The sequence below is a fragment of the Bubalus bubalis genome, chromosome 22 (genome assembly GCF_019923935.1).
Source record: "Bubalus bubalis isolate 160015118507 breed Murrah chromosome 22, NDDB_SH_1, whole genome shotgun sequence".
Lineage (NCBI taxonomy): Eukaryota > Metazoa > Chordata > Mammalia > Artiodactyla > Bovidae > Bubalus > Bubalus bubalis.
In genome coordinates this window covers 37,074,818-37,090,099 of record NC_059178.1, presented here as the reverse complement: position 1 = coordinate 37,090,099, position 15,282 = coordinate 37,074,818, and the positions used below count along the sequence as shown (strand labels likewise).

Below are 15,282 nucleotides of genomic sequence, written 5' to 3'. Positions count from 1 at the left end.
ACTCATTAGAAAAGATTCTGATGCTGGCAAAGATGGAAGGCAGGAGGAGAAGGGGACGACAGAGGATGAGATGGTTGGATGGCATCACCAACTCAATGGACGTTAGTTTGAGCAAGTTCTAGGAGTTGGTGATGGACAGGGAAGCCCAGTGTGCTGCGATTCATGGGGTTGCAAAGTCGGACACAACTGAGCAACTGAACTGAACTGAATTATAAATCGATAAGATGTAACATTATATGTAAATTATTTATGAATATATATATATAACATGTAATACAATTCAACAGAGAAAATAATGCCAAAAAATTAACTCCAACCTAAACCTTACACCTTGTACAAAAATTAACTCAAAATGCATTATTGAGTTAAATATAAAACAAAAAATATACAAAACATTTATTAAATAGGAGAAAATATTCAGGATCTAGGAGTAGACAAAGATTTCTTAGATTTGACACCAAAACCACAATCCACTAAAAAAAAAAAAATGATCAACTGAACTTTATCAAAATTAAAAACTTCTGCTCTGCAAAATATTATTTTAAGTAAATAAGGCAAGTGGCAGAGTGGGAAAATATGTTTCCAAACCACATGTTTGACAATGAAATAGATAGATCAAAATATATTAAAAGTCCTCTAAACACTGTAAGAGCAAAAATCTCATTCAGAGCATGAGTGAAAGATGTAAAGAGATAGTGCACTGAAGATGCTATAGAGACAGCAAATAAGCACAGGAAAAGAGGCTCAGTATCACGCGTCACTAGGGGCCTGCAGACTCAAACCACAGTGAGTATCACTTAACAGGAATGGCTAAAATAAAAGATAGTGACAAGGGGATTCCCTGGCAGTCTAGTGGTTAGGACTCTGCTCTCTCACTGCTGAGGGCCTGGGTTTGATTCCTGGCTGGGGAATTAAAATTTTATAAGCCTTAAGCGTGATTAAATAATAATAATAAAGAAAACAAGGAAGTAGCCAGTTTCAGATGGAGGGGCAGATGTCCCCAGGGAGAACGGAGCTCCCCTCTGCCCCTCTGTCCATCGGGACAGGACAACATGGCAATGGGGAGATTCTACATGGAAGATCATTCCCATTGGGCAATTTCTAGGGAATCACCTGTGAGGCTATGGCACTTGGCCCCTGAAGAGAAGGATCAGTCACTTGGAAAGCTATTCCCAGTTCTTGCTCTCTGACTTATAAACAGTGTTTTTCTTCCACAACAGCCTGAATTGCTTCTCCACTTTACCTATTTTTATTTTTCATTTTTTTTACTCCCTTCCTTTAAAAACAAAAACACAGCAACATCTCACCAATTAGACTTTTACCAAAATAATGATTTATAGTGTACCCAGCTATTTACAGAGAAGATCCATTTACAGAAGGAGGAAGTGGTTGTAATATATTGTGGGTGAATCCATGATGAAGAATCTTTCATTTCATTTGCTGGCTGTATTGCAGAGTTAATCTTCAAAGTGCATATTGCTAAAGGGGGGAAGAACAATTGATGACTTAATTTCCAAATTTAAAAACTGTCATTGAAATGCATCACAATGAAACAGTCTAATGTTTAAATGAAGTGCCCACTGCAGTCTTCTGGCTTCCCTCCCAGCTGGCATCCTTTCCAGGCTTGGGCTGCAGGAAATGCACAGGCATCTCCCACTGTATTCAGATGTTCAAACATCAGGGTGAGCACACACTTCAGACTCAGAAAAAAAGGTCATTTCAATTTAAGATTTAAACTAGAGGTAGAGGTTCTGCTATCAGTGAATAAACTGTAGAAATGCCTTGTGACCCCATGGACTGTAACCCTCAAAGCTCCTCTGTCCATGGAATTCTCCACGCAAGACTGCTGGAGTGGGTTGCCATTTCCTTCTCTAGGGGATCTTTCCCACGTAGGGATCCAATATCTCCTGCATTGCAGGCAGATTCTTTACGGTTTGAGCCATCAGGGAAGCCCCAGAAATGCCTAGACTAAGTTGATTCCTTACTCTTGGGCATGTGTTTAAATGACCCAGAGGCAAAACAGTTGTGTTGTTATATTATGGTGGTTGTGTGTGTGTATGTGTGTGTTTCCATTTAATGGCCCTAATAGTTTCTTTATTGGATTAACTTCCTTCTTTTTCTGCTCTTTGTTTTATCATTTTACTTCCAACTTTAGCTTGATAAATCAACCTTTATAATAGTGCTTACATCTTTCAGTTTCCAGAGGAATATCTTGGTAATCTCACCCTTCAGCTACCCAGTCCTGTCCTCTCTAATCACTTCCCCCACCATAGTTACACCATAGTACCCCCAAGTACTTCCCTAATGGTCCCAGGTTTCCACCAGGCTGACCTACTGGATCACTGGTTGATCTGTCCCTTTTAAGTCATAAGATAAGCTGGAAATATCTGTTTGTTTTTTAAAAAAAAACAAACCTATTAATATATACATTTTAAGTACTTTTCTAATGAGCTTGTGAAGGAAGAGATCCACTGCCTTATGACTAGCTTTAAATGTCTTCCTGAGGTTCAGGAAACATGACAGCTGTATATGAGAATAAAACTGTTTGCTTTCTGTTCATTATCATTGTCCATCTTTTGAATAACCACAAAAAAACTTAGTGTCTTTAACAAACAAGGGTCTTCAATCAAATAAGTCTGTCCACTTAAAAAAAAATCATAACTTTAAAATAGAGCTGCCTGGTCCAGCTTCCGTCATTCCATCCCTGGTGTCCCCAGTAAACATCGTTTATGCCAACACCCATCTCAGAGTCTCTGCTTCCCCAGGGTAATTTCAAGAGTCTGTTGCCATTCTGGAGACCATCTGAGGCAAGGCTTTAAAATTTCTACTTGAAAATCTTGCCTTAGAGTTATCACACCTGAAGCCAGAATTAGTTGGAATGGAATCTTTAATGCAAATGCCCCAAATGTGCATTTTGAGCTCACTTCTACAAGTAAGCTCAGCCTTTAGAACAAAGACACTTGCATGGTTCATCTTTCCACTTAACCAGGTAGACTGAAATGTGTAGGCAAAAATCAGTCGTGCCTTTCAGGAGGGTCACAGACTCCCACCCCAGAAAACTACAGAACCATACACAATTCTGGGTACAGTTTCAGGAGGATAATAAGCCTCCCCTCCAAAAGTTTTCAAGGATTCCACTTTAAGAATCATTGATTTATAGTGAAGATAACAAGAACTCAGTCTCCAAGGCTTTTTCCCCAGCACAGAGAATAGAAAAAAATTTTTTAAGATATTTAAAAAGTCCTAATTTTTCTTTATATAATTCCATCAGTGGGTTTTGAATAACCAAATATCAGAGTCAACTTACATTTTCCATAATAGTGTTGACTGTCCTTGAACTTGGCTCTTTCCGATACTTCTTCCTGGTACAGTAGACGCTGACGAGAGTGATGATCAGCATCAGGGCAAACACAGCGGCAGTGGAAGATGTGGCGATGACAATGGTGTCTCGTGTTGACCCTCTCTTTTCACACCTTTCTCCCATGTACCACCAGTCATCCCCCGACCGACACCTACGCGTTTGAAACGTGACTGAGTTATGAGCTGACATTTAAATCTGAAGATCTTCACCACTGAAGGTGTGGGTCAACACTCAGGTCACTGACCAATGGAACCACTGGTCACCCACTCGGACTGAAAGGATGGGTTAAACTATCCCAGGAAGCCAGGCAGGGCCAACAGCAAGGAGCAATGAAATTATTCCTAATCTGGGATTTAAAACAGCAGCTCCCAGCTGGGAAAGAAAGGCAACACAGGTAGTGGAGAAAATTTAGTTCTCAGTGTCCCAGTCTGGAACATCCCAGCTGTGACTATGGCCAGCTTCTTCTCAGAATTTAGGTATCTCCATCCACGGAATGCGGACAGTCACGTTGACCACACCAGACTGTTGTGAGGATTTATAACTCATGAGGACTGTTTCAGGCAATTAGAAAAGAACGTGCGGGCTTCCCTGATGGCTCGGTGGCAAAGAATCAATGTGCCAAAGCAGGAGACGTGGGTTCCATCCCTGATCAGGGAGGATCCCACCTGCCTCAGAGCAACTAAAGCTGTGAGCCTGTGCTCTAGAGCCCAGTAGCCACAACCACTGAAGCCCATGCACCCTAGAGCCCGTGCGCCCTAACAAGAGAAGCCACCACAGTGAGAAGCCCAAGCACCACAACCAGAGAAAAGTGTCCACTCTCTGCAGTTACAGAAAAACCCACAGAGCAAGGAGAAGGCAATGGCAACCCACTCCAATACTCTTGCCTGGAAAATCCCATGGACAGAGGAGCCTGATCAGCTCCAGTCCATGGAGTTGCAAAGAGCTGGACATGACTGAGTGACTTCATTTCACTCACTTCATACTTTATCACTGGAGAAGGAAATAGCAACCCACTCCAGTATTCTTGCCTGGAGAATCCCATGGACAGACGAGTCTGGTGGGCCATGGTCCATGGGGTTGCAGAGAGTCAGACACAGCTGAAGTGACTAAGCACGCACCCATGCCACATAGCAAAAAAGACCCAGCAGAGCCATAAATAAACAAAATTTTAAAAATATATAATGTACTCACTGTACATTAATAATTTCATTGTTCTACTGGCAACCCAAACTCCCAAATGGAGAGCAAACAATAAATACCCTATGAACAGTTTTGAGATGAGAATCAACTGATTTCACTCATATGAAATATCACAGAATCGTACATTGTGAAATGAAACAAATAGCTAGCGAAAGGATGGGGAGATGGCACCCTTACCTGCACTCAGCTTTGCCATTCTGGAGAATGCAGATCCCATCATTCTCACACCTGAAATTGGTGCAGAGGTCACTGACGTCCAAGGTTGGAAGTGGGTCATTTTGTGTATTAAGGTGGGATATGTCTAAGGAGGATGCGAGGAGAGCAGGGAGGGAAGTCAGTGGGGTTTAATGAGCATTTGATCTTTAAGTTCAAAATCAAATGCTCAGTTTGTAATACATTCAGGTAATCCTGAAGCACTGTCCAGTAACATTCACAGGAGTGAAAAAAACAAACAGGCGGGTTGAGAGCTAGCCACAAAGGGAAGCTGGGCCAGCCTGTGGGGCTACAGCTGAACATGTGTTTGCCTGGGTCTGGGCTCACCTGAGCTCCAAGGGGAGCCTGTGTTCCCAACTGCAAGGGACCAACAAGGAAACAAAAGCTCGGAAATGCAAAGAAATGCAAAGAGGGGCTTGCCCAAGATCACAGGTCTCGTGCTTGGCAGAGCAAGTAGATAGATATTCAGCACAAGATACCAGGTCCCCTGACAACCAAGAATCTGTTCTTTTTGGTGTTTTCTGGTCCAAACAGGGTCCAACAGACATGATGAACATATGAATTAGTTTCTGCTACTTAAAATGTTTTCTCCCTCAATGAAAGTTATTTCTGAATAGTTTTTCCCCTGAAGTATCATCTAGGTTTACTCTGACACTGAAATCAAATTTTCATGGGTTTTGGTCACACCACCTTTTGTCACAAAAAATAATTCTGACTTACTGAGATGCAAATGGGTCTTTAATAGTAAATGAGTTAAAATCCTATCACATAAAACATGGAAACTACCAGTTATTCCTGGAAAATGTTATTGTTGGCTGCCATGACTAAGAAACTTTAGAAGACAAGAGATTAATGCTGTTACTGACAAGATACATGTGTGTGTGCACACATGTGTATATATATTTAAAAGAGACAGCAAAGTCCATTTCCACATTCATTTTATGTTTTGTGTGACATTTTTACTTCTAGAATCCAAGAATTAAATTCTAGGGTATAATGGATATACTTTAGCTTATTTCTAAAGAAATTTTCTGGACTAAAGCTTTCCACTGTTGTTCCATGCAGTGGTAGTTACTTTGTCCTGGCACTATCCCTGTTTCCATCTAAATTATTTTTATACTGTTAATGATTCATAAAAAAAAAAAATCCCACTCATGCCCACTTCTTCCCACATCTCTATCTAATTAATATATCTGAAAATGGAACCCAGAATAACACAGTAAATAATCAATGACCACAAGAAAAAAAAAGAATAGCTTAGAGAAAACTATTTTTATTGACATACCTTCCACTGTCAGTAGGATATAAACATCATCTCCTTTGATAAAATCTCTGCTTTTCAGCATTTCTTGGCTCATAAAGTTATGGAATCCACGGCCCCTACCTCTTTGAAACTGAGTTCCATTAGGGAAAATAACTTGTGCTCCCACTTTGGAAGGCCTGTCCCAAAAATAGGTTCCATTATCTGAAAAAGCAATTTATATTAATGGATTATGTTTAGCATCATCATAGCTTTTGGTGGCAGGAAAATGCAGGCAATGTGAAGCACAATTAAGATGGAGCTCAAAATAATTAAATGATGCTATTGACCTGTGCTGCAGTCCCCGGCAAATCACTGGAGTTTTTCATTTATATTATCCTGATGGAAACGAGATCGCGCAGCAGGGTGGACCACACTCAGGGTTACCGAAAGTTTCCTGGATAGGAGGCGTGGGTAGTAAAGTTCTACACTTTTACTGACTGAACAGTGTAGAAATTCGGCTACCCATTAGAATCACTCTGCAGTGCCCCTCTGAGTTACAGACAGCCCTTTAAACTGAGTTAAATCAATGCATTACTGAGAGAGTTATTAATTTTAGCGCAGAACAATTCATCTTATTAACTAAATTATTCTCCTAACATAGCAAAGTGCTTCAGGAGTAGAAGATATTGAGAAGCACTGTTTCTGAAAAAACAGGCGATGACCCATCCAACCTTGAGCCATTTTCAACATCATTCAGGGAAAAATGTTTTGAAAAAAGGTAAAGAAATTGTGAACATCAAATTCCCACACCTCTTTGTGAATACTATTTTTTTTTTCCTATCAGATTAGGTTTTTCTTCCCCAGATCACTTAGGTCCATTCTTTTCATATACAGAATTCAGATTTGACAATAATATTGACCTGGTCATAATTCCATGTTTTACTTTGTTAGGTTCCCAGAGGGCAAAGGATCATTACAATTAGAAATGTGATCATTGCTTTCTGGGTACTGCTGCTTTTTCTGGGCATTGCTTTCTGGGCACTGCATCTTTCAGTCTAGAAAGATGGGGAATGATGTCACCACTGGCAAGTCCCCCAGAACCCTTCAGTAAGAAGTTACAATCCACTCCCACACCCTTCCCAACACTAAGAACATCTACTTAACATCTTCTTTCTGATCAAAAACCACCCCCGTTTCAAAAGCTGAGCTGTTTTTGACAATATCAGTGACAAGACAAGGACAGCACGGGTTAGGAGAACTCAGCATCTGAGACTCTCTCCCTGCCAGGCCCTTCCACAAGCTTCCCTCCTTGAACTGTAGAGACACTGTTAATAGAATTGTGGGGTTATTACTACTGTCCCGGTTTTACTGCTGAGGACACTGAGGTTTCAAGAGATTATCAGTGCAAATTCACAATGCTAATATGAAGCTAACCTTGGATTTGAACCTAGGCTTGTCAGACTCTAAAACCAACAACACGCCTCGTCCCACGTGGTGCTGGTGGTAAAAAAAAAAAAAAAAACCCGCCTGCCAGTGCAGGAGACATAAGGGACAGGGCTCGATCTCTGGGTCGAGAAGATCCCCTAGAGGAGGAAATGGCAACCCACTCCAGTATCTTTGCCTGGAGAATCCCATGGACAGAGGAGCCTGGCAGGCTATGGTCCATAGGATCACAAAGAGTTGGTCTTGATTGAAGTGACTTAGCACACACACACTCCTCATGCAACATTGAGAATTTAGGCGTTGTCATCAAATTCCAAGAATACAGCCAATATCTTCTCAATTTGTTGGCATCTCTGCTGATATTCCTGACAGTCTCCTGCCTGGGAGACTCTGTCCAGAATTGCTGAAGCCCTTCCCCTACATTGAAGAAGGAAATGGCAACCCAATCCAGTATTCTTTCCTGGAGAATTCCATGGACGAAGAAGCCTGTCCATGGGGTCGCAGAGAGTCAGACATTACTGAGAGACTATCAGACTTCCCCCACATATCTTCTGATCCTAAGATTTGGGGCTCATAAATCCCCTAGGTGTCTGGTTGTGCATTCTCTCATTCCCAAATCATCCATCCCTGCTAAATCAATGATTGTGTATTAATAATAAAGAAGATGAGCCACGAACCAATGGTCAGAAATGGGTCTGTCGTTAGACTCTGCTGTTTGGACATACGCTGTCGAATGTCAGGAGTTTGATCCAAGATTGTTATGGTGACTTGTTGCCAAGGACACGGCCACTCTAACTGATCATCATTGGCTCCAGAGATCAGGTGGAAATACATTCCTATTTTAGGCAAACTATATAGATCCAAGTAAATCTGAAAGGCATATCCCTTAGAAGAATAAAATGGAGGGCTGAAGAAAGACCCATTGGGGCTGCCAAGGAGCTGTGTGAAATTCCTTATATGCCAGACGTGATGAGGGCACCGTGTTTCTGAGAGATTGATGTCATCAATAGACAGGCCACCCAATGAGGCACCAGCGCCTCTGACCCCTTCAAACACCACTCGAAATTTATTGGTCGCATTCAGTGTTACGTGGTAAAGTTGCCAGCTCCCAGAGGGTATATCTGCAAAAGAGGTATTATTATTTCAGAGAGGATAAAGGACTATACAAATTGACATTAGGGTCCTAATCTTCATGGCCAAAGGATCTTTCTAGAGCTGCTGCCTCCTGCAGGTATAAGGTATGGCTTTCTTTTTCCTCCAGCTCAGGTCCAGTTACTCCAAGGCACTTTTGTAGGGCCGAGTGGCTCTCTGGAATATTTGAATGCTTATCTAGCTCATTTTTATTCTTAGATAGATCACCATTTTCCAGACACAGGTGAGCAAACAATAGCATCTAACTCATGAGTACTCCATACCCAACTTATAAGTCACCTCCCCTCAGTCGGTTAAACAGACAAGAAGCCCAAGACTTTACATTTGTACCCCAGATTCCTCAGCCAAAGCCTCCTTTAATCTATGTAAACTTTGATTGGAATATTTCCTTCACGTGCAAAATTTTCAATCAGTTTTTGGCAGTATTAGACAGGAATTCATCAGACCCTAAAAGGCCCACAACCTACAATTGGCTCCTTGCATCATTTACCAGGGGCTCAGTGATACAAGCTTCCTAGGTGCCACAGTGGGAAAGAATCCACCTGTCAATGCAGGAGACACAGATTTGATCCCCGGGTTGGGAAGATCCCCTGGCGTGGGAAATGGCAAACCACTCCAGTATCCTTGCCTGGAGAATTCCATGGATAGGGGAGTCCGGCCTGGTGGGCTACAGTCTATGGGGTTACAAAGAGTCAGACATGACTGAGCGACTGAGCACACAAAGTTCTAAGTATTTATCTGATACCTGGTACCATCTCCTTTCTTCCCAAACTGCACATCCCTCTCCACTGTTACTCCCTACCCTGGAGAACAGTGCACCATAGGATATCTTGTGTTATTTTCTTATATCATACACTTAAATAAGAAGCAGCACATTAAGCAATTTTCAGGAGCTCCCCCCGCCCAGGGAAAGAACAGCTCAGGAATTCATGTCAAACAGTAGTTAACACAGTGCCTTAAAATTTACGTGTATTAGCACTTAATGAGAAACACGGTGCTCAAAAATCAGTTAGAAAGGTCCAAATCATAGGAAACGCTGTTGTCCATGGAAAGACCCTGGATTGAATAAAAATCTTTCATGAGAGCTTCCCCTTGATTTTTATCAGTACCTTCAGCTTAAGTTCTGGACTTCTAGGCAGGTTTCTTAAGTACACTTTGTGCTATTATCTATCAGTAATAACACCCACGGATTGCTAATACAAAGGATTATATATATTATTATAGTCATGTATGCATGCAATAATTTTATTTATAACCTTTTACATATGCATTAGATACATATTATATACATGTATAATGTATGGTATATATACATGTATATATAATATGAGATTAAGAACCTCAGCTTAAAGTGGTCTTGAAGGGAAATATCATCTATGTTTCAGATTGTTTCTCCTTGTTAAACAGGGGGGAAATGACATGATATATGGCATAACATGGATCAATTTTTATAATAGGTTTTAGTCAATTCATTCAAAACAAGAAGTCAGTATGTGAAGCAAACAGTAATAGAGTCACCAGCCTACAAGCCCTCCCTCCCTCCCTCCCTCAGGGAACCTTCTGAACCATCTAATAGGTGGTCAACGTGACCCACCTCCCAGACACACGATTGGAAGGAAGGGTGGCCACCCCATCGTTGTTGCCCTCTCTCCACTCCAAATTGCTCCAGAAGATACATTTAACCAAATCCTAACAATTAGAATCCTGCATTGGAATTTATTTTTTTTTTAGGCTACAAATTAGAGGAAGAGAGCCTTCTCTAGTCTGATGGCATGTTTTTAATGTAAATGTAAAATATAAAAATGCAAACTGGGAAGTGCAACAGCCAAAGCACCAGTTTTCTGGACAAAGCCCCTCTGAGATAACAGGAAAGGTCCCCAGCCGTGTTCAGGGACAGGTTCCATCCTGCCTGCAGCCACTTTCTTCTCCATCCTATAATTTAGTTATGTTGAGCCAGTAACTCTTCCCGTTTTGCCTAAGCTAGTTTCCATTCTATTTTATTATTTGCCAAGAACTAACTTCGCCAACCCCAGAGACCCATCTACAGTTTAAGTGAGTGTCATATATTCTATAGCACAGAAAGCACTTTCATTTTAGCTTCCTAACCACAGCATAAAACAAGGAGGATCAGGTTCTAGGTTCTAGGTTCATAACCCCTACCCTGTTGTAAGTGGTGGCATTAAATAAAACGTTAAGATTGTCTGGCTCTGTTTGGGTTGGACTTGTACACACTGCTATATTTAAAATGGATAACCAACAAGGACTTACTGTATAGCACAGGGAGCTCTGCTCAATGTTATGTGGCAGCCTGAATGGGAGGGGAGTTTGGGGAAGAATGGCTACATGCATATGTATGACTGAGTCCCTTTGCTGTTCACCTGAAACTATACTATTACAACATTGTTAATCAGCTATACCCCAATACAAGATAAAAATTTAAAAAATAAAAAGAGTGCATCACTTTGAATGTAAGAATAAAAATGTTGATACTGTACCTTTTATTTGTTCCACAAGGGTTAGAGTCCTGCTCAGATGAGCCACAGAATACTCCCTGATATAGATGTTCAGCTGGTCATCTTCACTTCCACTGTTGTACAAAAAAAATTGCATGCACTGAAATCCTCGTTTAGGGTAAAATATTCTACTTTCCAGTATTGCTGTGGCCCCCTCGTTTACAGAGCTACTGTTGAAATGCATGAAGAAGCCAGAACCTGTTAAGAGGATAAGAGTAGAACTGAGAAAACAGGTACTGGATACAAGGATGCATATCTTGTGGGCACTCTGTGCCCACTTAGTTCCCGCTGTATGCAGGGCACTGTTTGAGCACTGAAATGCAGATCTTGGAGCAGGCAGACTATGAAAATGGCAACACTAATCACTTTTTTTTTTTTTACTACAGTCGTTAGTTTTCAGAAATGGAAAAAGGGGGGACTTCCCTGGGTCCAATGGTTGAAACTTCACCTTCCAATGCAGGAGGTGCAGGTCCAAAATCTGTTCAGGGAGTTAAGATCCCATATGCCTCGGGCCAAAAAACTAAAACATAAAACAGAAGCAGTATTGTAACAAATTCAATAGACACTTTTAAAATGGTCCACATCAAAAAAATCTTTTAAAAAATGGAAAAAAGTGTTACCTTCTTAGTCTAGCCTCTCTCTCTCTTTCTCCATCCCTTCCTCCCTCCTACAGTAGTATCTATGGAGGGCCACTATCCACTATTCAAATCTACATTTAAAAACTATTTTTTATTGAAAATATGTGACATGCAGATGGTGATTGCAGCCGTGAAATTAAAAGACGCTTACTCCTTGGAAGGAAAGTTATGACCAACCTAGACAGCACATTAAAAAGCAGAGACATTACTTTGTCAACATAGGTCCGTTTAGTCAAGGCTATGGTTTTTCCAGTGGTCATGTATGGATGTGAGAGTTGGACTATAAAGAAAGCTGAGGGTCAAAGAATTGATGCTTTTGAACTGTGGTGTTGGAGAAGACTCTTGAGAGTCCTTGGACTGCAAGGAGATCCAACCAGTCCATCCTAAAGGAAATCAGTTCTGGGTGTTCATTGGAAGGACTGATGTTGAAGCTGAAACTCCAATACTTTGGGCACCTGATGCGAAAAGCTGACTCATTTGAAAAGACCCTGATGCTGGGAAAGATTGAGGGCAGGAGGAGAAGGGGACAACAGAGGATGAGATGATTGGATGGCATCACCGACTCAATGGACATGGGTTTGAGTGGACTCCAGGAGTTGGTGATGGACAGGGAGGCCTGACGTGCTGCAATTCATGGGGTCACAAAGAGTCAGACATGACTGAGAGGCTGAACTGAACCATTGTGTAAATTTAAGGTATGCATGTTCATTCGACACATTTATATATTGGCTTCTGATTGCCATCATAGCAATAATTTAGTGCTTCTATTTGATACATAGCATCATTTTTTTGGTGCTGGGAATAGTCAAGTCTAGTCTCTTAACAGATTTGATGATTATAATACAATATAGTTGCCTATATTCATGATGCTGTATGTTCCATCTCTAGGGCTGCCTATATTCATGATGCTGTATGTTCCATCTCTAGTTGTGGCATGCAAAAAAACTCTTTAGTTGCAGCATGCAAGCTCTTAGTTGTGGCATGCAAACTCAGTTGTGGCATGTGAGATCTGGTCCCTTGACTAAGGACGGAACCTGGGCCCTCTGCCTTGAGGGCCTTGACTAAACGGACCTATGTTGACAAAGTAATGTCTCTGCTTTTTAATGTGCTGTCTAGGTTGGTCATAACTTTCCTTCCAAGGAGTAAGTGTCTTTTAATTTCATGGCTGCAATCACCATCTGCATGTCACATATTTTCAATAAAAAATAGTTTTTAAATGTAGATTTGAATAGTGGATAGTGGCCCTCCATAGATACTACTGTAGGAGGGAGGAAGGGATGGAGAAAGAGAGAGAGAGGCTAGACTAAGCAGGTAACACTTTTTTCCATTTTTTAAAAGATTTTTTTTGATGTGGACCATTTTAAAAGTGTCTATTGAATTTGTTACAATACTGCTTCTGTTTTATGTTTTAGTTTTTTGGCCCGAGACATATGGGATCTTAACTCCCTGAACAGATTTTGGACCTGCACCTCCTGCATTGGAAGGTGAAGTTTCAACCATTGGACCCAGGGAAGTCCCCCCTTTTTCCATTTCTGAAAACTAACGACTGTAGTAAAAAAAAAAAAAGTGATTAGTGTTGCCATTTTCATAGTCTGCCTGCTCCAAGATCTGCATTTCAGTGCTATTTGTTACAAGTTTGTACCGTTAAACAATATCTGTTCTGTCCTCACCAACCCCCATAAAAGAAAAAGGAAAAGCACCTTCATGCTCTTAGAGATGCCAAGCCTTGCCCAGACCATCTGAGTTGTCAATCAACAGTCCTGGGTTCTGAAGTCTAGTTTTACCTATCTGCTGCCAGAAATTAGCAAATAAATAAAAATGTGGTACCTGTAGCTAAAGAATGATTATTGATTCAAAACAAAATTTCAGTAGAAATTTTTTACTCATCTTAGTAAAATTAAATACACTGTACTTTCTACCTTCATTTTAAGTATGTTTGCAACAGGAATGAGTAACCTCAACCAGCTGAAGTTCTAAAATGGATTAATTCCCAGTCTGGTTCTGTTCACTGGAAGATCTCTTGGATTCTGAAAGCTTCGAGGAAACAAAACCCCACTGCTCCAGAGGTAAGAGTCTTTCCGGAGAGTGGCAGCCCCCCCTTGCAGTGGGCATATACTATGGGTAGAGGCTTCACAGAGCCCAGGGCTGACCCATGGGGAAAAAAGCAAACTCAGACAGTAAAAGCAAAGGAATTAACCATATCTTTATAACATACAGAACCAATTCTTGAGTAGCACTAGTGGGCTATCATTAGTAATTCTAATACAAATAAGAATTCAAATCGCAGTATTTCATAGCAAAGAAAAAGGCTACCTAGAGCCTGTTATACAGAGTGAAGCAAATCAGAGAAAAATAAATATTGTATATTAATGCCTATCTATGAAATCTAGACAAATGTAACTAATGAACTTATTTGCAGGGCAGCAATGGAGACACAGACATAGAGAACAGACTTTGCACACAGCAGGGGAAGAAAAGGGTGGGACAAATTGGGAGAGCAGTATGGAGACATGTACATTACCATATGTAAAATAGAGAGCTAGTGGGAAGTTGCAAGTTGTAGTATAACACAGGGAGCTCAGCCCTGTGCTAAGTGATGACCTCGAGGAGTGGGAAAGGGTGGGAGGTGGGAGGGGGGTTCAAGAGGGAGGGGACATATGTATACCTATAGCTGATTCATGTTGATGTATGGCAGAAACTAGCAAAGTATTGTAAAGCCATTATCCTCCAGTTAAAACTAAATTTAAAAAGAAGAAAGGAAGAAAAAGGCTAGAAGCGCTGAGAATAAAACCCAGAAGAATCTCACTCCTGTTACCTCTGCACCGGCCCATGTTGGAGTGATCGCTCTCTGGCCCCTCAGAGACCCGGGAGAGTCGCTGCCAGTCAGCACTGTCTGTTGAATTCTGAATCATCCCACACACATTTCCCAGCTCAAAATCACACGACTCCATAAAGCTCAAGGAGGAGGCTACCAAAGCAACAGAAACAATTACTGACATGCACATCTAACACAATAAGCTAAGTAGTAAAAACAGCTCATCCAGAAGAACTAGGAATTCTAGGGTGATATTAAAGGGGACTCGTCGCTGAGTCAGGGTGATGGTGGCTTGAAGATCTCTTGATATCTGCAAAACCAAGACAATCAACCAACTGTGAGTTCTGTATAAGCTGTCTCCCTGAGTCTTATTTATCAGATTAACTAACTGTGTTCAAAACCTGAGTCGAGCCACTTCCCTGGTGGTCCAGTGGCTAAGACTCTGTGCCCTCAATGCAGAGGGCCCAGGTTCCGTCCTTAGTCAAGGGACCAGATCTCACATGCCACAACTGAGTTTGCATGCCACAACTAAGAGCTTGCATGCTGCAACTAAAGAGTTTTTTTGCATGCCACAACTAAAAAGATCCTGCATGCTGCGATGAAGATCAAAGATTTCAAGTGCTACAACTAAAACCTGGAGCAACCACATAAATATTTTAAAAAGAAAGAAATATGAGTCTACACTCCTCTAGTTATTCAGATTA

At 41.2% G+C, this 15,282-nt stretch overlaps 1 protein-coding gene across 3 annotated transcripts in view; it reads right to left on the bottom strand.

The window, feature by feature from the left end:
• Positions 1-1,310: 1,310 nt before the first annotated feature.
• The window catches only part of MEP1B (meprin A subunit beta), a 36,910-nt gene continuing 22,938 nt past the window's right edge, over positions 1,311-15,282 (bottom strand). For all 3 annotated transcript variants that reach the window (XM_006054837.4, XM_044934540.2, XM_044934541.2), the window contains 7 exons: positions 14,579-14,731; positions 11,108-11,323; positions 8,138-8,581; positions 6,060-6,239; positions 4,739-4,862; positions 3,308-3,512; positions 1,311-1,479 (listed from right to left, as the gene is read on the bottom strand). In XM_006054837.4, coding sequence (XP_006054899.3) covers positions 1,465-1,479; positions 3,308-3,512; positions 4,739-4,862; positions 6,060-6,239; positions 8,138-8,581; positions 11,108-11,323; positions 14,579-14,731 — 1,337 coding nt within the window. In that variant the 3' untranslated portion in view covers positions 1,311-1,464. The remainder of the gene's footprint in view (positions 1,480-3,307; positions 3,513-4,738; positions 4,863-6,059; positions 6,240-8,137; positions 8,582-11,107; positions 11,324-14,578; positions 14,732-15,282) is intronic.